The 25,548-nt window shown below is 42.0% G+C and overlaps 1 protein-coding gene across 1 annotated transcript in view; it reads left to right on the forward strand.

Annotated features, from left to right (window-relative positions):
* The window catches only part of POLN (DNA polymerase nu), a 180,488-nt gene that overhangs the window by 56,690 nt on the left and 98,250 nt on the right, over positions 1 to 25,548 (forward strand). Inside the window, exons 10-15 of the mRNA XM_050945516.1 lie at positions 2,651 to 2,808; positions 9,543 to 9,611; positions 17,410 to 17,470; positions 18,020 to 18,084; positions 22,854 to 22,937; positions 23,894 to 23,983. Of these exons, the coding sequence (XP_050801473.1) occupies positions 2,651 to 2,808; positions 9,543 to 9,611; positions 17,410 to 17,470; positions 18,020 to 18,084; positions 22,854 to 22,937; positions 23,894 to 23,983 (527 nt within the window). The remainder of the gene's footprint in view (positions 1 to 2,650; positions 2,809 to 9,542; positions 9,612 to 17,409; positions 17,471 to 18,019; positions 18,085 to 22,853; positions 22,938 to 23,893; positions 23,984 to 25,548) is intronic.

Here is a 25,548-nt window from a genome sequence, read left to right on the forward strand (position 1 = left end):
TCTCAGGTCCATGAGCAGATCCCACCATGGGACTTAGCCCTGGTTCTGTCGAGACTCACAGGTTTTCCCTTCGAACCACTAGCATCTTGCCCACTGCTGCTTCTCTCTTGGAAGGTTGTCTTCTTGGTGGTGATCACCTCAGCCAGAAGGACCTCTGAAACATAGGCGCCCACGGAGAAAAATTAGCAGGTGCTTAGCAACCATTGACAGCCAATCTACCCTATCTCCCCCCTGTAAGCAGAGTGAGGATGAGCTCTACTCTGACATCTGGTGGTGAATTGTGGCGAGTTGTGGAAAAGAACTTCAGGACCTGATCTTGTTTGCATAGGTACACCCATCCCGCCTAGCATGAGCCCACAGCAGCCCAAATGGTCACTTCGGCTGCTGTGGGATCCCCAGTTTCTCTGTTATTGAGGCAGAAAAAATAAAGTGTTGTTACCCTGATTGTGTGAATCAAGGACAGTGGAACTGTTTTATGACAGAAGGACTTGCCATCAACTAAGTAGCACTTGCTAGACAAAGGACATGGGTTCCAAAACCCAGTGAATTGAGAGAGGCTGGGGACAGGTATTTGTACCTGATTGGTATAGGCCCCTTTTGAGGGCCTGAAACACAAATTGCACCCCCTCCTTTCTCCACTGTGGAATATCAGAGCTAATTTTGATTCCATTAGCAGTCTAGTTACAGGCTGCTGAGCTGAATTTACTTTGGGCCAATGGTGCACCAGCACTGAGGCTCCCCTACTACAAGCTGAAATCACTCAAGAGCTAAAATTACTAAGAGCTGAAATCACTGAGTGCTGTGTTAAGTAATGGGGGCAGTGTTAAGATATATTGCTGAGCAGCTGACAGAGCAGAGCAGTTTGCGGAATGGCTGGAGTGTCTCATGGGACAGCTGGTGGAGTGGAGTGGCTGGTGGAGCAGAGCAGTTTGCGGAATGGCTGGAGTGGCTCATGGGATGGCTGGTGGAGCGGAGTGGCTGGCAGAGTGGCTCGCGGTGAAGGCTGCAGCAGAACCCCAGGGAGAGACGGGGCAATCGGCCTCGGACCAAGTAAGGTGCCCCTTAACACCCCTGCCCTCTCCCTCGTTGCCACTCAGGCTAGGAGGTAAAACTCTGCAGATAAACTTTTGAACTCTGGGGCTGCGCTAACCAGGGACAGAGACTTTTGGAGTGTTGGACTTTTGGGACTTCGGGTAATTTTTTGCGTTGCTGGACTTAAGACCTTGCAGGGAAAAGGACACTGCCAAACTTACTTGGGGGTGGGTCTTTTGTTCATGGTTTGTGTTATGAATCCTGTTTGTGGTGTTTCTTCAACATAATGCCACATTGTTTCCCTCCTTTATTAAAAGGATTTTATTACACTCGTGCTTGTGAGAGGGAAAGTATTGCCTCTTAGAGGTGCCCGGGGGATGGCATGTAATTGGCCCAGGTCACTGGGGCTCGAGCTGGTTTTGCATTGTGTTATTGAAACAGAACTCCTAGATACTGAACCCGGCCCTTATTGCTGCCAATTCAGATGGGCAGAAGGGTTACACCCCCACTCCTACCCACTGGCCAGCCCTCACCGATCAACTCCTTCTCCTTCCTCCCAGTGCCTCCTGCACACCATGGAACAGGGAAGGAGGTGGGAAGAGGTGGGGCCTGGGGCTGAGTGGGTTTTGAGCACCCTGGGGTAAATTAGAAGCTGGTGCCTGTGCTCTGAAATCAAGGCCCTTATGTTGGAATTACCTTACACAGTGTTCTTCAAGGACAAGGTCCAACTGCACCCCCACCCGACCTTCCTGTGAAAGCTGGTGTCACAATTCCATAGCAACCAGGCCATTTTCTGCCAGACTTCTTCCCAAAATCTCTTGAGAACTCTGAGGCATGGCATCTTCACTCTTTGGACTTTAGGAGTGCCCTCACTTTCTATATTGAGAGGACTAAACCATTCCACAAATCCATACAACTCTTCGGAGCAATAGCAGAAAGGAGGAGAGGGCTACCTATGTCAGCCCAGAAGATCTCATCATGTATAACTGCCTGTATTCAAGCTTGCTACAAGCAGGCAAATGTCCCACCTCCAGCCAGCTTAACTGCTCACTCCACAAAAGCCCAGACTTTGGTAGTAGCATTCCTTGCACAGGTCTCAGTCCAGGACATGGGCAAGACCACAACCTGGTTATTGGTACATACCTTCACATCTTACTGTGCCATCACCCAACAGCCCAGAGACAATGCCAGATTCAAGCATGTCCATGAACTTCGAGCCAACCTCCTGGGGTACTGCTTGTGAGTTACCTAACATGGAATGGCCATGAACAAGCAAGCAAAGAAGAAAATGTTACTAACCTTTTGTTCTTTGAGATGTGTTTCTCATGTCCCACCCCTCTCACCCCTATGTTGGAGTAAACCAGCAAGAAAGAACTGAGAGATTGTGTGGCTAGTGAGGTGTTTTGTATCAGCGCATAAGCACGCGGCAACAAAGGGTATTAGTTGGCCTGATGGATACCACTGAGGGAAAAATCTCTGGCAATGGTGCATGCTGTGCACACACACCTAATATGGAATGCACGTGAGCAACACATCTTGAAGAACAACAGTTACAAAAGGTCAGTAACCATTTTTTATTAAATCAGAAATGAATGATTAAAATATTTTTTTTTTTTAGTGGCTAATTGTGTTGTGTTAGATCCAAGGATTGCTGCATGGCTTATAAACCCCAGTGACACTGTCCCCTCTTTTGAATATTTGATACATAAGCATTTTGAAGAGCCTGTCTCAGAGAGAACAGTGAATATGAATGCAGATTCCTTGAGAAACACATTGGTAAGTAGTTTTTAGAAACTCATAATCGGGTAAACCAAATAGTGAAATAGTAAAGATATTTAGATACTTTGCAAGGTACAATAGAGAAAACTATACGCAGGATTTTCTTCTGAGAGGAAAGGGTTATCTTGGTCAGCAATATATGCCAGAGAATTGGTATAAAATAATCAGGGCTTGTTGTATTCTTTGGGCCAATGGAACCAAATTCCCCATGAGTAGATCCTAAATTCTGCAGCACAAACACTAAATTCCATGGCAATATTAATTAATGTTATCACCATGAAATCTCCTTTGTTCTCTTCCTCCCTGGCTGCAAGCTGGACTCCAACTCTCACTCCCAGCATCTCCAATGCCCTGCTGCCTTATTCCATAGAATAGTGCAGGGTGCTTGCATCAAAATCTAATTAATTCTCCTTTGTGAGGTAAGTTGAAAGGAAAGATGCATTTGCAGGCAGAGTACTGGTAGGGTGACAAAATACAAAATGTTGAGCACTTGGCTGCAGCAAAATGGTGAATTTCATGCCAGAAATGCTGAATTTCATGGCATCTTGGGAAAATGTCAAATTACATAGCCATGGAATCAAGGGGAACTTTATATACAAATACACAACATGCACACAGAAAATCTGTGAATTTGTCACACTCAGTATGATAGAAATTTTGTTGAGTTGCTGCTCCGATGACCGGGAGATTGCTGAGCAATGTTTGGTCACCGAGTTGATGGTATTCGTTATGAATTCTCACTTAATAGAGTGGGCCCTATAAAGGCTGCCATCTCCCACTCTGGAAGAAATATATGGTGTGAGGCAATTGTAATTCCCATTCCAAAGTTTGGAAAGCCCCCTGATGAAGCGGGAAGCTATAGGCCAATTTCTCTCTTATGTACGACTTATAAACTTCTTGAATGTATCATTCTCAAAAGAATACGCCCTTTTACTGAGCCAATTATCCCTGTCAAACAGGCAGGCTTCCGGTCAAAACTTAGTTGTTGTGACCAAATTCTGGCACTCACAACTCACATTGAGGCTGACTATAAAAAAAAAGCCCTTAAAGACTAGTGCAGTATTTGTTGACTTGTCATCTGCGTATGATACTGTATAGATTAAGGGCCTGAGGCTGAAACTTGCTAAAATTATACCTTGCTACCAAACACTTCACCCGCTTTGGACCATGCTGAGTAACAGATGCCTGTGGGTGTACCTGGGGTAATAAGACCAGCTCACCCTGTAATACAGACAACGAACTGCCACATGGCTCTCTACATACACTAACCCTTTTTAATATATACATAAGTGACATACCTCCAACCAAATCATGAAAATTTGGATATGTAGATGATCTTGCCATTACAATCCAAGGTAGCTGCAAAGATAAAAATGAGAGCCAACATAATCCGGAAACTAGCAGGTACAACCTGGGGTGCATCAGCATCAGTGTTGCAAACATCTGCAATAGCACTTGTATATTCAGTAACTGAATATTGTGCACCGGTATGGAGCAGTTGCAGCCACACACAACTTGTGGATACACAGCTAAATACAGTGATGCGGTGCATCACGGGAACTCTTAAGTTGACTCCAACAGCATGGCTACCTGTCCTGTCTAGCATCGCTCCCCAGCCGATATGCTGAACTGCTGCAACATTCCGCAAAGCTCAGAGAATCCAGGAAACAGATGTCGTCTTATTACCAAGACCTTTACAATGCCCCCCTGCCCCTCCCGTGCAACGTGATAAATCCCACAAGCCTTTCTGGGAACATTTGTTTAGCATCATGCGATCAGGCTGTGATCAGAAGGAGGCTTGGAAAGCAGATTGGGCTAAACAAGACTTAAAAAATAAGCACCGTGTGCCAGATCCCACACAGAAGGGTCATGGGTTTGACCTTCCATGGTCATCTTGGTCAACTCTGAACCAAATTTGAACCAGCTATGGTAGATGCGGATGTCTAGTGCACAAATGGAAAATCAAGGACTCCGTGGTGTGCGAGTGTGGTTCCCCACGACAGAGCATCGAATATATCACTACCTACTACCCAATTTCCAAATATGAAGGAGGCATTACTGCAATAAATTCTGCTACTCCTGATGTAGCCATTTTGGCTCGATCAACTTCAGGTGAAATTGTAGTTGCTGCTCTTCACCAGCAATATGAAAGAAGAAAAATAGAAATGTTTTGTCTCTTTAATGAAGCTTTTTTTAAAAAACAGAATTCTTAATTGTTAGCCCTGCTGCAATAGAAATGATCCACAGAAATCATGATTCTGCTGGTAAAACTGTTTCATGAACATTGTTATGTAGCCAAGGGTTTGGGGTTCATATTTTGGGCCACAACAGTGTAGTCTCATCAAAAATTTGAGATAGTTTGGAGACACTAAGCTTCACAAGTTGTGTTAATTATTCTGGGAGTTTAGAGAGTCAAGGAGAACTATTCAGATCTCAATCTGTGTCCAGTAGTCTAAATGAAGTGTTACTTTTGATATCATTAAAACTGTCTTGTCTCTTGTATACCCTGTAAGAATGCTTTAAAATATTCCAAAACATCTAGCTTATCTTAGGAACTTTATTGACTGATGCTGTAGAAATTCTTCACTGAAATTAGTGGACCATTCAAATTGAATGTGTAGTAATAGACATGTCTTGAAGTTCTTATTAGGTATCCTAAAGTACTCATTTTTAAAAAATATATTCTTGTCCTGCAAGGTGCATGCATGCTTAGTCAGAATGGCAATTTTCCACTATTTCCTCCCATTTATTGTGTAGCTGTCTTGTTGCCTTCTGAGGGTTTCCACGTTCTGGCTACTATGTTACTTACTCTTCTTTGTCTTCTGTGCCAATCCCCTCCCTTGCTTGTGACTGCTTCTGTACTACATCATTCCATGTGAACCACTGCTGCATTTCACACAGAGAAGGGAATGAAGAGGTATAGTGTAAGCAAAGGGAGGAATGAAATAATCCAGTAGTGTGTCATAGGAGGAAAAAGTGGGCAGGTTAGTAAAAGACAGAAGAACACAGCAAGTAGATGAGAGAATATTCAGGGAGAAGAAGGGCAATAAGAAGTTGAGGGAATATGGTGAGTTAACAGTAAGGAAGAAAATAATATGGCAAGAACACTGGGCATGAGAATGGGATATACAGAATGAAAATATCATTTAAGAAAGAAGGCGGAGTATAAGAAAATGAAAATGTAAAAAGAGGAGAGGTAATTGAAAATAGAAAATACTCCCAGGAAGGAGAAGGAAAAATGAGCAAGGGATTCTCCTCTTTCCACAAAAAGAAGAAAAATGTTAAAATTTTAGTGAAAAATATTGAGAGAGAAAATACAGAGTACAGCCAAGCAAGGGAAGGAAATAAGAAATTAAAAAGGGTAAATGAGATAAGTACCGGCACATCTTGTTGCATTTCCCACAGCTCTCTTATTTTGGTAGTTAGGAGTAGGAAGTGATAATAGATCGTTAATTTTATCCTACCCTACCTAAATTTATTTAACCTTAACTTTAGTCTAGTCAAGCAGTTAACAGAGGGGAAACATTTTACATCCAACTAGATTAACTGAGAAGAGTTTTCATAAATTCCATGCCAGAATGGCAAGTAATTTTCTCCTCTTCAACCAAGCCTACCCACACAGTCTCTCAAAATGTAAAGCTCTACTACATAATCTGATGATCAGTGCCATTGGTTTTAATGGAAATTTGTATAGATCACCTAATTAAAAATATTGGACACTTCTGCAAGGGATGAGGTGACAATAGTTACCCCATATAGAACTACTTTTCATGGTTAAAAACTTCTTGTCTGTCTGTGAGGGCTTGTTCACAGAATAAGATCTTCATTTTAAGGAGGAAAGATCTGTTTACTTAAAAAAAAATGGGTGATGCTGTAGAAGAGATGAAAGACACTAAGGCTGTCTCTACACTTGGAGCTAGGGGTGTGATTCCCAGCTCACGCAGACATACTCACACTAGCTCTGCTCAAGCTAATGTGCTAAAAAAAGTAGTGTAGATACAGTAGCATGGGCAATGTTGAGTGGCTGCATAGGCTAGCCTTCTTGAGTATGTACCCACTGGTTCCAGGTGGATTTGTACTCGGGGAGGCTAGCCAAATGCTAAAACTACAGAACCCAAACCACCAAAACAGAAAAACCACCTTCTGTTGGTGGCCTCTGACTCAGATGATTAAAATGAAAGTGCATCAGTCTGCACTGCTTTTGATTGTTATTGAGCAAAACCCGTCATCAGCATGAAAGCATGTCCTCTGGAATGGTGGCTGAAGCATGAAGGGGCATATGAATGCTTAGCATATCTGGTACATAAATATTGCAACGCGGGCTACAACAGTGCCACGTGAAGGCCTCTTCTCACTTTCAGGTGACATTGTATATAAGAAGCGGGCAGCATTATCTCCCATAAATGTAAACAAACTTGTTTGTTTTAGCAATTGGCTGAACAGGAAGTAGGATTGAGTGGACTTCTAGGTTCTAAAGTTTAACGTTGCTTAATTTTTGAGTGCAGTTATGTAAAAAAGATTTTACATTTGTAAGTTGCACTTGTAAGATAGAGATTGCACTACAGTACTTGTATGAGGTAAATTGAAAAATACTATTTTATCTTTACAGTGCAAATATTTGTAGTAATAATAATATAAAATGAACACTGTACACTTCGTATTCTGAGTAGTAATTGAAATCAATATGATTGCATGGCTATTGAGAGGGAAGCACAAGCAGTCATTTTATCCTCCAAGATGGTCTGCACTCTGCTGGCCTCCAGACAGACTTTAGCATTGAAGGCCTACTCCTCCATATGGTCGTGGTTAAACTCCTGGAGTCAAGCAAACAGAAATCCCAAGGACCCTGGAATTCCAGCTATTCTGGATTTTCTTCAGGACAGTACAGACAAGGGACTACAGCCCAGCATCATAGTGAGTCAGCACCATAGTGAGTCCTTAACTGAAAATTTGCAAGTCTCATGATTTCTCAGAGCTGTCAGACTGTCTAAACCTGCAGTCAGGTCAGTTTTTCCTAAGTGGGATTTACCACTGGCTCTAAAAGCCCTAAGCACCCATCCATTTGAACCATCAACAACATTTATGCCATTGTTTTCTATATATCAAAAAATGCTTCTTGGTCACTATTATGTTAGCATGACAAGTCTGAGTTGGCAGCTCTTTCCATACAGGAACACATTGTGTTCCATGATGACAAGTTGGTTCCAAGGACACCAGAATCTTTCTTACCAAAGGTGAGATTTCTCTTTCCATACCACACAGGAAGAGATCCTCCCATTATTCTGTTCAAAACCCCAGTGTCCTACAGAAAATCTGTAGCATATTCTGAATTTATGTAGAGCACTTAAGAGCTACCTCAAGTGGAATTAATTGATGAGAAGATCAAGCTCCTTGTTTGTATCCTTTCACCCAAAGCACTAAAGCCTTTTGGCATTCTACCTATCACTGGCCAGATGGATGAAGTTATGCGTAATGGAGACATACATTCAAGTTCACCTATTTTTGAAGACCCCTGTAGCAATATGATGGGCAGAAAGAATGTATGCCTCAGCTGAGGAAATCTGAAGGGCACCAACCTGGTCTTCTGTCAACAGCTTTATCAAACCTAGTAAGATGGATTTTCTATCCTCTGCAGAGGCCTCTTTTGGAATGAAGGTGCTGCTTGTGGTTATACAAAAATAACTTGCCATGTACTTTCAGAGAGTTCTTTATTTCAGTCTGGATTTTTTTTTTGTCCTTTCTTTCCTATAATTCATTGCTCATTCCTTCCCAAGCATCATATAATTGAGATGCTGGGCTACAGAATGAAATGTATGGAAAAAGACATAAAAAGACCTGATCATCTCCTTTCTGCTAGCAGTGTCTCCCACAATTCTACCATCCCTGATATGATTCCAGTAGCCAAAGGACAACATTTATTTTTTTCTACAATTTGTGGGCCAGTAGCCTACTGTACGTAGTTCACTGACTGGCACTATTGTTACTAATCATATTGTAAGAGTTTCTACACAGCTTTGGAATGACTCTTCTGGCGTGCAGCTGGAGAAGGGAGCATAGCCAGCATGACCTATGCTGCAACTCTGAACTGCCTTCATTTTTTCAGAGAGGAGGGGAACAGCCCAAAGTCACAGAATTGTGGCAGACATTGCTAGCAGAATGGAAGAGATCAGGTAAGAAACTTTCCATTTTGTAGACATGATGGTAGAACTTTTTTAAAGGGACTGCTTAGTGCGACAAAGATAAATCTACTTGCAGGACTGCAGGCTGGGGACTTGCTGCATATCTAACTGCTTCGCAACAGAGTGGGGAGAACAGTCCCATGGACTAAAACAGGAAGTAAGGCATGGGGGAGGAGCACAGCTCCATCCCATAATACTCTGGCCAACCCAGTTAACCCTGTCATGATCACTTTACTACAAGAACTTTAACTCTAGTATCAAAAGCACAATGTTACAATATTATCTCTTAAAAGTAAATACAGCTCTTCAATCTTCATGCTCAGATTGTGTTCCCAGGTGCAGTATGTAAAATGTTCCAGATCATTACTTCCCCAGGAACTCTTGAAATGTGATTATCAGTGGCCCAAGAATATTATTAGATATGTAAGAGTTAGCCTCAGTAGATGCACAAGGGAAAAATGCTTTCATGTTGGTTAGTCGCTTAGTATTGAAGTTATAATCTTAACAGTTTTATATTAGTAATTGAGTATTCTTGATTTTTTTTTAAATCAGCATCAGAACTTGGTTCTAAACTTGAAGATACTTTACAGTATAATGATGGGCCTGGCTGGTGAATTACAGGTAAGTTTTTTGTAGCAAAATATCATAACAAAAAATTGTACCTACATAGTGATATGGTGAATGAAAAAAAATTTGTGATTTACCTTCAATTAAAAGTAAAGTCAGAGTCTATATATGGAAAAAGACAAGAAGGCTTCATATGTTAAATATTATTAGACACTGAATGCATCTGAGGTGCTGTTTTCAGTAACAGAGGCGCTCCCTTGATTTAGGATCATGTGTGCTAAATGGGGTTCCCACAGATACTGAAGTAGTGAGAGCTAATGAAGGCTGTTTCCAAATCATAGTGTGTATCTACACTGCAGTTGCCTTCCACCTGGTTAAACAGACTCACACTAGTTCTGTCTGAGATAGTGCGCTTAAAATAGCAGTGAGGATGTTGCGGCATGGGTGGTGACTCAGGCTAGCTATCTTAGCCCAGGTGGCTAGTCCAATCTGCTGCTAGTGCCATAACATCCTCACTGCTATTTTCAGTTCTCTGGCTAGGGTGAGTCTCTCCATCTATGCTGGGAGGAATGCTCCCAGCTGCTGTGTAGACATAATCATAGAATTTAAAGCCAGAAAGGATCACCAGATCATATAGTCTGACCTCCTGTATATCACAGGCCATCAGCACCATCCAGCCACCAGCACACTCCAAGCCCAACAACTGAAATTAGTCCAAATTATCAGGAGTCTAAACTATTGTGTGCCATAGGCAGAGAATAGGAGGGACTGAGGTGCACCAATGCCTGAGGCCCCTGTAATGGCCTGTGGTTGGCATCAGAAGATTATGCCAAAAGTGTTCTCAAGATGATGATTTTATTTGTTTAATTTATAAGACCACAAGATGCAACTATTTCATTCTTCAGTGCCACTAACATTTAAGTACTTGCACAGTCAATATAAATCAAAGGGAAATAAGTAAATAAACCATATAGCCAAATAAAATGAAAAGAATTATCACACACACCTTAAATGTAACCTCCTTAAGCAAGCTTTCTCTCCTCAAAAAAGATGACCCTTGCAGTATATGTGTTTGTTGATTTTCAAGACAGACTATTTTAGACCAAAGAGAAAAATTCCAAAAGAAAGGTCTCACAGAAAATGGCCTTCCAGCAGCCCTCTCTCTTATACTTAGGAATGTAGGAATTGCCATACTAGAACAGACACATTTTATATTTAGTTCAGTATCCTATCTCTGACAGTGTCAAGCACATAATGCATAAGAGTAAGATGCAAAAAACACTAGTGTTACGCAGATGTAGGATAATGTGTGCCCTGTGAAAACTTTGACCTAACCTCTAATAGTTGTTAGAAATTGGTTTAAGCCCAGAGGCATGAGGTTTTATATCCCTTCCAAGATTCTTTGTTAGTCTTTATTATTATAACTGAATATTCTAGTTACCCACACAAATGTCAAAACTTTCTTTAAATCTTTTGGAGTTCTAGGGCTTGTGGCAATGAGTTCCATGGCCTAATTTCACAAGATGAAATTCAGTAAAGACAAGTGTAAAGTAGGAAGGAAAAAACAAATGCCCAAATACAAAATGGGAAATAAGTGACTAGTCAGTAGTACTGCTAAAAGGATCTGGAGGTTGTAGTCCATCACAAATTGAATATGAATCAGCAGTGTGGAGCTGACAAATATACTGGGTATACTAACATGAGTGTCATGTGGAAGACATGAGATTGTTCTGCTCTACGTTGTGCTGGTGAAGCCTCAGCTGGAGTATTGTCCAATTTTAGATGCCACACTTAAACATGAGGACGATTTGAAGAGAGTCCAGAGGACAGCTACAAAAATAATAAGTTTAGAAAACCTAACCTATGAGTAAAGATTTTAAAAACAGTGTACGTTTAGTCTTGAGAAAAGAAGACTGAGGGTGGGGGTAACTTGATGGCAGTCTTCAATTATATTGAGGGCTGCTTTGAAAAAGATCCCTCACTTGGTAAGACAACTCCCATCTTTTCACATGCTGTGTATTTATACCACCCTACTGTATGTGCCACTCCATGTATCTGATGAAGTGGGTTTTAGCCCATGAAAGCTTATGCCCAAATAAATTTGTTAGTCTCTAAAGTGCCACAAGGACTCCTCATTGTTTTTTAAAAGGATAGTGATCAATTGTTCTCCATGTCTGTTAAGCACAGGACAAGAAGTAATAGGCTTAATCTGCAGCAAGGGAGATTTAGATTATGTCTGTGTCTATACTTGCATGTATACTCAGGTACGCTTCTACGTGTACCCCATACCTGTACTGAGTGTCCACATATGCTGTACATGTGTATACCACCATCCACGCTGCTGCTGTTTGGTATGTGATGGTAGCACTACCATTTCAGGGGTATATCCCAGGTTTCTGTGCATCAAAGGAGAAGCTCTAGGAACTGCCTTGCTATTTGGTATTGGTGCTGTCCATTGCCTTCATATATTTGCTGATGGCAGTTCCTGTTCACCTCTCGCTTCTGCCAAACAGGGTATAAGATGTGGAGAAAGTGAATGATGATGTGGTTCTGCTCCTGCTCTGTCTTGTGGACAAATTTTTCTCCAGTGCAGTAGGCAATCAGTGAGAGATACTGGATTGAGTTGTGCTAGAACTTTTTGACAAGCCAAAGTTAGCTGACCAAGCAGGTGACTGACAATCCACTATGGTCCCATGGAACAGATATGATGTCTGCTGCTATTGCCATGGTATGCCCATGAGTAGATGGCCGCTATTGGGCCAGGTAGGATCACATGGTTTTGGAAACCTGGGATTAGGAGCCAGTGGGTTCAGAACTTCCAAACGAGGAAGCAGACCTTGAGGGAGATGTGAGAGAGCTTGCTCCAACCCTCCAGTGCCAGAGCACTTGATTTTGGCAAGCCATACCAGTGCAGAATTATATTGCTTTTGCCTTGTGGAACGTGGAAACACCTGATGGTTTCTAGTCAGTTGCAAACCAGTATGGGTTTGGGAAGTCTACTGTCAGGGTCATGGTTGTACAGATTTGTGAGACAATTAGTGCTGTCATCTACCCATCAGTGGTTGCCATAATCCAAGTACTGGACATTATAGCTGGATTTCAGGGAATAGGATTTCCGAACTCTGCAAGGGCCATTGATGGCACCCATATCCCAATATGTGAATATGTGAATCAAAAAGATTACTACTCAATCATTCTTCAGGGCTTAGTGGACCACATTGTTTGTGACCACTGTTGGAAACACAGGGAAGATTCATGACACCAGGGTGCTGAGGAGATTGGGATTGTACTTCGGGACAGGGGAAGAGACTTCATTCCCTAGAAACGAAGCCTCACTCTACAGTGGGTTTTTGCCAACAGTTATTTTGGAAGACCCTGCAGACCCACTCTTAGCTTGGCTTATGAAACTGTACCCCTGACATCAATTACCCAGGAAAAAGGGAATTCAAGTACAAATTGCATAGATAACGAATGGTCGTGAAGTTCAAGTCTGGGTGGCTGAAAGCTCAGTGATGCTTACACACCAGTCTGGATGCCAGTGTGGTCAACACTGTTCTCATAATTGTGGCCTGCTGTGCCCTTCACAATATATGTGAGGGTAAAGACGGGTACTTCCATACAGTGTGGGCACAAGACAGGACTTGTTTGTAAAGCATTTAGACAGCTAGATCCCACCTGCTTTCACGGTGGTCCTGGTTCTTTGAGGATAAGAGAAATCTGGGATACCTGATGTGCATGCATCCTGGAAAAGTGGGATGCAGTGGGTGACTTCTGCATGTTTGAGGGACAATATCACATCCTATGCAGCTGCTGGAGTTGCACAGAAGCAACCATAGGCACATATTTGGGTGTGAATGTACCTTTGTGGAGGATAGGTCCATCAATGTCTATTGTCCAAGATGGTCAGAGATGCAACCCCATGCTCTGGGTATCCCTAAACCTATGGCTGCCAGAAGCTGGGACTGGATGACGGGATGGAAGATTTGATAAATTGCCCTGTTTATTTCCTCTGAAGCATCTGGCACCAGCCACTTTCAGAAGACAGGATACTGGGTTTGATGGACCATTGGTCTGACTCAGTATGGCCGTTCTTATGTTTTGTTCCTTCTAACTGTGTAATTAGCCTTTCATTTCTGTAACTATTGACTCTTTATAAACAATTGTGACAGGGCACCTCAACAGCATTAAAGAACATAAGAATGGTCCATGGTCCATGGTCCCTTGCTGCCTCCTTGCCTTGCCCTGGCCCTTGTGAGCATCCTGTCAGGTGACGAGGTTGGCAGGATTGAGAAGGGGGTTGACCCACTTCAGGCTCTGGACTGTGAGCCCTGGGGAGCACCCCATCCAGTTCATCATAGAAAATGCACTTATGACGATGCCATCTGGAATGAATGTTGAAGTCTTTGCTCTCTGGTACAGGAGCCTCAGGTGCTTCATGTGTTCCTAGCTTTGAGCTGGAGTGCAGAGAATACCCACTGCTCCAGCCTCTGTAACATTTCCTGGTACAGGAGAAGTTGTGGAGGATGGTATTCTCTGACCATACATGGATCAAGACTGCTGCATGCTTGGCAGAGTACTGCACTGATCAAAGGAGTGCAGTGAAAAATCATTCTCAAGTGGTCAGCACAACTTGATACTAGTGGTGACAGCAGGACAACAGGGACCTTTTATAGACATAGGTAAAGGTTAAGCAGAAAAGGTTTCACTGCATTGTGAGAATGGGGCTGGAGGACCACTGGCAATTTTTCTTCTTCAAGTGCTTGTTCGTGTCCATTGCATTGTAGGTGTGTGTGCTTGCCACATGCACCAATACTGGAAGTTTTTCCCTCAGTGGTATCCATAGGGGACTGGCTCAGGCGCCATCTGGAATGGCACATGTATGCACCGGTATGAGGGACGCCACTGGCTCCCCCTCCTTCAGTCCCTTCTTACTGCCAGTGATGGTGCTGGAATGTCTCCTTGCCTTGGCAAGCTTACTCCTCTCAACTGTGCCTAGTTGTAAACTTTTTGTACATAGTTTTTAAAAACTTTGATAGTTTTATAGTGCCCTTAGTGTAGAGTTAGTGATAGTTTCTTAGTCCCAAATGTGACTTAGCCTAGGGACAGGAATACCCCAGTGACTGCTGCAAGAAGCCCATGCCAGTCAGTGATCACCATAGAAGCTGTCTGAAGTGTTTAGGGGAAACCCACATTAGCGACAAGTGTCACATCTGCAACAGCTTCTTCTGCGGATCAAAAAGGAGCGGGACATTCATCTCCGAACACTACTTTTGAAGTCAGCCCTTGCACCGGCCTCAGACCTGACCAGATTGACAGTGCTCCTAGCAACGTGACCTCAGTGTGGAGTGGGCTGCTGACACCGCCCTGGTATGGCCTTGCCAGCATTGGTTCAGCACGCTCATGGATCTGGCAATGGCAGCCCCGTGGTCACTTCCCAGCCCCCCGGACCTACTCTCGTGGGATCACGGTCAGTATCCAAACCTTGCCTCTCTCCACCTCAGAGCTTGGATGCTGTGTGGCTGAATCCAGAAGAACAGGCCTGCTTTAGTCAGGTACAGCAGGTTCTCTTGGAAAGCAGAAAGCCCTCCACTAGAGTGACTTATCTGGAAAAGTGGAAGCGTTTCTCCTGCTAGGTGTTGGAGTGCAACATCTCCCTGACCCAGTCATCTCTGCAGTCTGTCCTGGATTACCTGTTCTAAATAAAGTACCAGGGCCTCGCCTTCTCTTCGATTAAGTTGCTCCAGATAGCCATATCAGCCTTCCATCCTCGCATCCAGTGTAAGTCAGTATTCTCGCATGAGATGTTGATCAGGTTCCTGAAGGGTCTTGAAAGGCTCTTTCTACTGATCTGGGACTAGGTTCCCCAATAGGACCTCAACCTTGTCCTCTCCAGGCACACAGGTCCACCCTTTGAGTCCATGGCTTCTTGTTCCCTTTCCCACTTGTTGTGGAAGGTTGCATTCTTTGTAGCAATTACCTCAGCGAGGTGTGTCTCCAAGATTAAAACCCTCACTTCGAAGCCCCCGTACGCTGTATTTTACAAAGACAAGGTCCAGCTGCGGCCCCGTCCAGCTTTTCTGCTTAAGGTAGTGTCTCACTTCCATGTCAACCAGGATATCTTCCTCCCAGTGCTCTGTCTGAAGCCTCATTCAACCAAAGAGGGGAGAGGTGGCTGCACACTGTGGATGTCAAGCATGTCCTGGCATTCTACCCCTTCGCAGATTGACCCAGCTTTTTATCGTGATAACTGACAGGATGAAGGGCCTTCTGGTGTCCTCTCAGAGAATTTCAAATTGGATCACCACCTGCATCCATACTTGTTACGAGTTGGCTCCAGCTGTGCCTCCACTGATAGTGAAGACCCATTTGACTAGGGTATAGGCGTCTTTGGCTGCCTTCCTGGTGCATGTCTCTATCCAGGATATATGCAGGGACATCATGTGGTCTTCAGTACATTCTCGATGCATTACGCCATCACTCAGCAGGCCAGAGATTATGCTGGCTTCAGCAGAGCTGTGTTATAATCAACACATCCATGAACTCCTACCCACTTCTGATGGTACTGCTTGGGAATCACTTATAATGGAATGGACATGAGTAAACACTCAAAGAAGAAAAGACAGTTACCTTTTTATAACCATTGTTCTTCAAGTGTGTCGCTCATGTCCATTCCATGACCCACTCTCCTTCCCCACTGTCGGAGTCTCTGGCAAGAAAGAACTGAGGGAGGGGGAGGCGGCAGCGCCCCTTATATTGATGCATACATGCATCACTCCAGAGGGTGCCAGAGCTGGTCCCCGATGGATACAACTGAGGGAAAAACTTCTGGCATCAGTGCATGTGACAAACATACTCACCTACAATGGAATGTACATACGCAACACATCTCGAAGAACAACAGTTACTAAAAATTAACTGTCTTTTATCACTCCTCCTTGTAACCTATTATATACTTGAAAACTATTATCATATCCCTTCTCTGTCTTCTCTTCTCCACACTAAACAAACCCAGTTTTTTCAATCTTCCCTCAAAGTTACTGTTTTCTAGACCTTTAGTAATTGTGTTGCTCTTCTCTGGACTTTCTCCATTTTGTGGCACCCAGAACTGGACACACTACTCCAGTTGAGGCCTAATCAGTGTGGAGTAGAGTGGAAAAATTACTTTGTGTGTCTTGCTTACAACACTCCTGGTAATACATCCCAAAATGATATTTCCTTTTTTTCCCCCAATAATGTTACACTGTTGACTCATATTTAGCTTGTAATCCACTATGATCCCTGGATCCCTTTCTGCAGTACTCCATCCTAGGCAGTCATTTCCTATTTTGCATGTGTGCAACTGATTGATTGGTCCTTCCTAAGTGGAGTACTTTGCATTTGTCCTTATTGAATTTCAGCCTATATACTTTCACACCATTTCTCCAGTTTGTCAGATCATTTTGAATTTTAATACTATCCTCCAAAGCATTTGCAACTCCTCCCAGTCTGGTATCATCCACAAACTTTGTAAGTGTACTCTCTGTGCTATTATCTGTGCATATAAATGTCTCAGCATGAATATGAATTTACATTACAATGAATATTTCTCTTTATATATCAGTTAGAAGAATGAGGCACATGTGCTCATCATTAGCATTATTGTACCTCTCCCAGCAAGACTACATGTTTATGCGCCAGATTGTAATTCTGCTGATCACATAGAGTAGTACTTCACTCCACATGTGGTTCCATTTATTTAATAGTACTACTTGTGGAGTCACATAGTACTCACGGTGAATAACAATATCACACTCTGGCCCAATTTCATAATTAAAATAAGTTTATATTGAAAAGATTGTGTTCTGCCTTACAGGTTCAAGGCTTGTGGAAACTCTTTTGCACTTTGGAGCTTCCCTTGATAAAAATTTTGGCAGGTGAGACAATGAGTGAAAAATAAGGTTGTTCAACAATTTTTCCAGACAGCATTTTCTAGTATGATTCATAATGCTTAATAGTTAAATAGAATGTTGCACATTTAAAGTGCTATATAATCATCATATCATCCTCACAACACTTCTCTAATGCTGTTTTCCTCATTTTACAGATGGAGAAACAGAGCTTAAGACTAAAACTGTCAAACTTGGGTGCCTAAAGATAGGCATTCAAATCCATATTTAGGTACCTAGAAAAGCGTACCTCTGAAAATCAAGCCATTTTTCTAGGTACTTAAATATGGACATAGGTGCCTAATTCTGAACTTTGCACCCAAGTTTAAAAAATTTGTCCCTTGTGACTTACTCAGGGTTACATTGAAAGTCAGTGGCAAAAATGGGAGTAGAACCTAGGAATTCCTGGTTCCCAAGGTGGTGCTTAGTCCATTATACAACACTATCTTTCAATATTATAGTTTCAATATAGTATTGATGCCTCTAAGGTTTTTTCAAAATTGTATTTTTTTCTCAGTTATATACTTGTATTTACAGTGATGGAAACCCATAAAATACACGTGAATAAAGAAGAACTAAAAAGAACATCAGAGATTCTTGGGGTAAACTATTGTATTTCCTTTTTTTGACAATTTTGAAATTGTGCAACATATAGTGCAGTGGTTCCCAAACTTGTTCCGCAGCTTGTGCAGGGAAAGCCCTGGCCATTCTGACCCAGCCCCAGGGGCAGCTCTAGGAATTTTGCCACCCCAAGCATGGCAGGCAGGCTGCCTTCCGCGGCTTGCTTGCGGACGGTCCGCTGGTCCCGCGGCTTTGGCAGACCTCCCACAGGCGTGCCTGCAGGAGGTCCGCCGAAGCCGCGGAACCAGCGGACCCTCGGCAGGCAAGCCGCTGAGGGCAGCCTTCCTGCTGCCCTCGAGGTGCCAGCAGAGCCCCCCCCGCAGCTTGCACCCCAAGCACGCGCTTGGCATGCTGGGGCCTGGAGCTGCCCCTGCCCAGCCCGCCAGGGGCTTTCCCTGCACAAGTGGTGGAACAAGTTTGGGAACCACTGATATAGTGTAAGGACCAATCCCCCACTGACAGGAAGAGGACAAGATTATAGTTAGAAAATTATTTTGATGTTCATTTCCATTTTGACTTTGTAATATGTTCTACAATTAACAGTCTTGTAGCCCATAGACTTTTGTTATATGAAAGTTCAAATACAATTTTGGGTCCTCTGATATATTGTAACTAATGATGAGTTAACTTAAAGTTGGGATAATTTTAAATTTATTTATAGAAGCAAGATGTAGACTTATTTACCCTTTATAAGTCAGACAGTTTATTGTTTTATGTGTAAATTGGTTTTCTGATTTTGAGTGTCCATTCACCAGACCTCTTTGTTCCTATCTTTGTTCTTATCTTTTAGTATTCCTGCTTTTCAAGTAATACTTTTGGAAGACAGTATAACAAAGCCTTATAAGGTCAGATTTGACCACCAAAACAAGTATTTTCATAGGTTTACCTCCACATATGAATTGACATACTGCAGTATTGCCATCTCCAAAATTAAAAAAAATCATGTCAACCCCCATCTTCCAAAATCATGACATTTAAAAATAAATATTGTGTGTTTTAGTCTTCGATTTTTTGAATTCCCCTTGCCCAACCTTACTGTAGGTGTATGACATTTAGTGTTGACAACTCTCCCAAATTAATGAATGACAGTGATTTTTAGCTCCTGTTGCCTGAGGGTGCGGAGTTCCAGCTTCTCCTCCAAACCACAACATTCTAATTTATTAAATCTCCCACCCTCACATCTGCCCATTCCCTGCAGTTGAGCAATTAATTCTGCCCTTCATTCCCCACATCAGTTCTGCTCCCTGATCTTACCTTGATTTCTTCTGTAGTCTTGGGTTTTTCAGTGCCCTCTCTCAAGCCTGGGGTGTGTTTGTCTCTACAGGGCCTTCCTACCCCCTTATTCCCCACTTACTAGGCCTGGTGTTGCAGCCAGGAAGGTGAGAGGATGGTGGAATATTAGGGAGTAGACTGACCCAGAGTTCACAGGAGGGGCAAGGGGAAGAGGGAGCAGACCCATCCTGAGCTGCCAGGATGTTTCTTCTCTTTTCTCCCCACCCCCTCTCCTGTGACAATGGCCTCAGCTGCTCCCTCTCCTCTACTCCTCCAAAATTCGATTCCCCTGGCACCTGAGGGAAGGGGAAAGAGAGATAGGGCTAACTCCTGCAGCAGCTCTGATTGGAGGGTGGGGAAGTGGAAGATGGCAGCCAGTCAGAGTGTTTTCCTCCCAGTCAGGAGTGAAATTTCCTAGAGGGCTGGCACTTTTTGCATCATAGTGAGACTGGCTCCAGACTCAGCCAAAAGCATGTTACTTGTAAGAATATCACAAGAGTTGGTAGACCTTATACTGGATCAGATCTGAGATCCAGCTGGTCCAGTATCCTGTCTGACCGTAGCCAGTACCAGATATTTCAGAGGAAGGTGTAAAATCCCTGCAATTGGCAGATGTGGGATATTCTCTCATATAGCTTCTCTCTCCATTCATCACAAATGGGTAATGCCTCTCACCTGTGGAATTTGAAGGTGGTCCAGTGTTGTTGCTGGAGGTTCCAGTGCTAAGCCCTATCCTTCAACTCAAGCCACTAGAATTTCTGCCTCTGGCCGTGGAACAAGTTAGTGGTTCAGTTTCTCCTCACCACTTTGTTGTATAATTGTATTTTTTACTTTTTTTTAATGCAATGGTGACTTCCTTTCAGTTTCTGCCTTTGCTTTCTCTCTCAAGAATTGAGGAATCACTGGAGTTTTGAATTTCTAGCTCTCTGGTTTCTCCAATGCAGCCACCTCTCTTGTGGGTTTCCTCTGCCTCCCACCAAAGCAGCAGTAAAGCCCTGCAAGCATCAGGCTAAGTCTAAGAGTTTCTATAGGGAGCTTTGAGGAGCCTCAGAGATCAAGTTATGTCTTCCTGCTGCAAGCTGCTGACCCTGCCTTTGCTAGCACAATGGGCTCTGAGTCATTTAGGCATGTAGAGTTCTAGACCACCATCCAAAGCAATGACTCCTCTGTAGAAAGGCTTGATGTATAAGGATTCCCAGGGAGAGGAAAACTCCTAGCAGCTTTCTTTTGAGCAAGTGTTGCAGACTCCAGAGACTCCAAGTTCCAAAAAGCAAGTGTCCCCTTCAGAAGGCAGCAACGCATATTGTTAACGAGCAAGTGGTGTAAAAATAAGAGTATAAAGTCTTGCTTTTTTTCCTTCTCACCGTAAGGGAGTGTTTGCTGGAGCTTTTGTCATACGCAGAAACTCTCACTGTGCTCTGTGTCAGGCTCACTGCTCCTCCGCCACTCTGCTCAATATTTGGGTATGCAGAGAAGTCTGTTGCACTGTAGTCTGAAGCAGAACTTCACAGGAGTAATAGGAATTATGACTGTCTGGCTTTCAGCCCATGTAAGCTGATAGGTAGGGAAAAAGGGCTAAGAGTTCACCTGGGACTTAACTATCTTGAGCAGTTTTGTATCATCTGTAAATTTTGCCACCTCACTTTTTACCCCTTTTTCCAGATCATTTATGGATATGTTGAATAGTACAGACCACTGGGGGACACCACTAATTACCTCTCTCCATTCTGAAAACTGATGATTTATTCCTTCCCTTTGTTTCCTATCTTTTAACCAGTTACCAATCCCTGTGAAACTTTATGGCCTTTCCCTGATCCCTGTCCTACCTTCCTGGTTTCCCCCCTCTGGGTTTGCCAGCCCAAATGCATTTCCCTTCTCCCAGGGAGTAACTGTAGACATTCCCAGCAGTCCCCCTCTGCTGCCAATTTCCTGACTATTATCCTAGCCCAGCTCGTTCCCCCTCAGCTGGGCTTCCTCATTCAGTCAGGGGATTGCTTAGCCACCTGATTCCTCCTAGCTATGGCCTGTTGGGTTAATTAGCCCCCTTCTCAGTCTGCATTAATTCTTTCAAGGCAAATGTGGGGTGAACACCCCATCAAAACGACTTAAGCATATATTTGCCTAAAGGTTAGGCAATATAATTTAAAGTTGTTGTTTAATGCTAATAATTGGCTGTTGAAGAGTTTTTACAGCTTTGGAAGAACTTTTCTGTGGGTTGAGTTGAATGGTGGAGATTAGTCTTGAAGCCTCTAGAAACAACATAAAATCACCTCCAAAGTCCACAGGCATTACTCCTTTGTGATGAATCAGAAGAGAAATTGATAATTTTGTTTCTGTTATCAGGTAAAATATTTCTCAGTTTGCCTCCATATTAGGGTTCATCCTGTTCTATAGAGATTAGCTTAAGCCCCGCAGCATGAGATTTAATATTACTTACAGTTTTTCATCAGTAATTATATCTGTGGATATTCTTGTTATCCATATAAATATCCAGTCCCTTTTTAAAAGTTGCAAAGTTTTTGGCCTCAGCAATTTCCTGTGACAATGAGTTCCAGTCTTATTGCACAATGTATGAAAAAAGTATTTTTATCAATTTTGAATTTCCTACACTTTTTTAATTTCATGGAATGTCCCTTGTTCTTATGTTGCAAGGCAATGAGAAAGAGAAGAGAAGTTCCTGATCTACCTTCTTTATAATAATCATTATTTCATACACTTTATCTCATCCCCTCCCATTTGTCTTCTTTCTAAGGTAAACAATTCCATTTTTTTTTTTAATTTCTTCATATGAGAGTTTTTCCATTACATTGATCATTCTTATTGCCCTTCTGTGAGCATGCTCTAATTCTGTAATATCCTTTTTCAGATGAGGTGATAAATGCTGCAACAGAGTATTGTGAATTTGGCCACACCATTGATTCATGTAATGAAATTGTAATATTTTCTGTGTAATTCTCCATCTCATTTCTTATGGATCCTAAAATCTTGTTTACTTTTTTGACTGCAACCGCACATTCAGCAGAGGTCTTCACTGAGCAGTCCACATAATAATACCTTGGTCCCTGTCCTGAGTTAATACAATTAATTTAGAAATTTGTAAAGTGCATGAGTAGTTTTAATTTTTCCCTCTAATGTGCATTCCTTTGCATTTATCAACACTGAACTTCATCTGCCATCATGTTACCCATTCACCTAGACGGTGTAGATCTCTAAAGTTCTTCACAGTCCTTTCTGGTCCTGACTAACCTAAATAACTTAGTCCACTGCAAATTTTGCTAGTCACTAAGTATTACTCAGCCCCTTTCCAAATCATTAATAATTATGAGAAACTAAACATAGATAGCCAACAATGGTGACACATACAGTGATCAAATTGCAAGTAAGTAAAAATAGTCCTGAATGCTTGTTAAATTAGACTGTAACTGTAAATTGAACAAAGTAGTGCAAGTGGAATAATTATGATGTACCAATTTTATAGTTGCGATTGAAAGAGCTTGAGCAGGAAGCCCATCGAGCTGCTGGACAACAATTCCTATTGACCAGCAGTAGTCAGCTGAGAGAGGTACTGTTTAGATTGCTACTTTTCTTTAAATTATTAACACTAAAAATATTATTCATGGAGAGGGATTATGAAGCAGTAATGCTCAAAACTTTGAAAATCTTGTTCTTATTGTACTAGTTATATCATTTTATGTTGATGATGATGGAGGATATGTCATCAGCTTTCTCACAAACATAGCGTTGCCCCTTTTTGACCTGAGCAAAGTTTGGGCCCTGGGGATTTTCCAGCTGGAAGAGGAAACTGATGGAGTCTGGTATTTTCTTTGATGAAGTCTTGTTTATTTTTTAACAAGGAACATATGAAGTCCTGTGTCTCTGAATGCAGAAGGAACCAAGAACAAAAGGAGCAATTTCTTAGCTTAAGTCCCTAGGCCTCGTTGGCCAACACCAGATCCAAAAGCTCTTTCACTAGCTTTTCCTAGCATCACACCATGCTCCCAACCTCCAAACTGGCTTTCTTGTCTTTCCCTCTCCCTCTGGTCTTGCCTGTTCTCTGTTTCTGTGTGATCTGCCTTCACACACACATGCACAACCACAGACTCCAAAAAAATATTCAGCTGAAAGTTCCTATGCAGGTTCACCACGCACCATTTGTCTTAGGTGGGGGCTTATGCTTTCTGTCATGTTAACTGAAGGGTGAGTTCACATTTGTCAGTCTCAGTGGGGTTTTAACTCAGTCCATAACAAGGTTTCAACCAGGTCATGGCAATAGCAGTGCATTTGACTCATCTGTTTTAGGCATGTTTAAAATTAAAGAAGAAGCCTGTTTGCTTTTGATAAATACAACAATTTTTAACAAATATCTAACAATTTTTCCCCATTTTGTTCCCTCTTTGATACAATATGCTTTTTGTTTTCTATAGAATTTAAAGCCAGATGCACCATAGTAATGCTCCATTATGTTTCAATTTTCAAACATTTCCATCACCTTGAAATATATAATTTTTGTTAATATAGGTATTGTTTGAAAAACTAAAGCTCCATACGCTGTGTGAGAAAGTTCCCAGAACTGAGATGCAGCATCTTCAATCCACTTCTGAAGTTGTGGTGAGAACTAAAAGATTTTTTAAACATATACCTAGTTTAGAATTTGCTAGCATAATAAACTCATATTTATTTGTTGTTTTTAAGTTTTAAACTTGATTCAAATTTACAGTCCGATTTACTTAGATCAGAAATTCTCAAACTTTTTCATATGATGGAGAGAGCTGTCTTATGGATGACCTCACTGATATTCATGATCAAGTAACATCCCTGTGGCTTCTACAGCAATAATGTAAGGAAAAGTAATGTTAAGAAAGTTTAGTGTATTTCTAGCTGTCTTTTGATGCAATTTAATATCTGGAAATCAGGAGGAGAGCTGGCAGCCAGCTTTCCAGGCAGCTTTCTGCTGACTACCAGTAAGTATTCTTGGGAATTGCCTCTGGACATTGAGGTCCCTTGTCTTAGTTTAGTTCTATGGCTATGACATGTCTGGTACATTTGGCTAACTGTATGCATGAAAGGCTGGGAAGGTGAGAAAAAATGATAGCATAACTTGGAAAAATGACATAATAGAGAGAGAACGTGACCTATGAAGGAAGGCTGAAGGAATTGGGTTTGTTTAGTTTGGAAAAGAGAAGACTGAGAGAGGACATGATAGCAGTTTTCAGGTATCTAAAAGGGTGTCATCAGGAGGAGGGAGAAAACTTGTTCACCTTAGCCCCCAATGGTAGAACAAGAAGCAATGGGCTTAAACTGCAGCAAGGGAGATTTAGGTTGGACATTAGGAAAAAGTTCCTAACTGTCAGGGTAGTTAAACACTGGAATAGATTGCCTAGGGAAGTTGTGGAATCTCCATCTCTGGAGATATTTAAGAGTAGGTTAGATAAATGTCTATTAGGGATGGTCTAGACAGTATTTGGTCCTGCCATGAGGGCAGGGGACTGGACTGGATGACTCTCGAGGTCCCTTCCAGTCCTAGAGTCTATGAGTCTATGAGTCTATTTAATGGAATGAAGTTGGAAAGACAAAAATATAGACAGGCTTGGAAGGATTAAAGTTTATTCAGTAAATGTTGGTAAACATCAGAACATCCACACACAAATGAAAAAATATTTCCATCAATAATAGAAATTTATATATAGGCAAAGTAAGAAAAATGCTGCTTGTGAACTTAGTTTGATTTAAGGATTTACTTTGTATATTTTGACACATGATGTTAACAATTTGTTTTTATAATAGTTATGAAGCTTTAGCTTTTTGAATCTCAACATCTATTGTTATTAAACAATCCTGATCTTCCCTTTTCTTATCCCTCCTTAATTTCCTGCAACTATGAAAATTTAAATTGATAAAACAGAAAAAATGCTTAAAAATAAACATAGATATTATCCATTGAAACTACAAAAAAAAAATCAAATGATGGAGGCTCAGGTAGAGCACACAGTGCAGTGCAAGAAAGAGAAAAGACTAACTGGATAGAAAGAGATAGTAAGGAACAATTACATCAAAATCTATTAGAGGAAGGATAAGAAAAAGTGAACTCAGGAACAGAAAAAAAGTGTAGCAAAAATGAGAAACACAGTAAATTACATTTTAAAAAATATTAAGTAGAAAGTTGTTTGACAGTT

Source organism: Gopherus flavomarginatus, chromosome 3 (assembly GCF_025201925.1).
Source record: "Gopherus flavomarginatus isolate rGopFla2 chromosome 3, rGopFla2.mat.asm, whole genome shotgun sequence".
In the NCBI taxonomy this organism is placed as follows: Eukaryota; Metazoa; Chordata; order Testudines; family Testudinidae; genus Gopherus; species Gopherus flavomarginatus.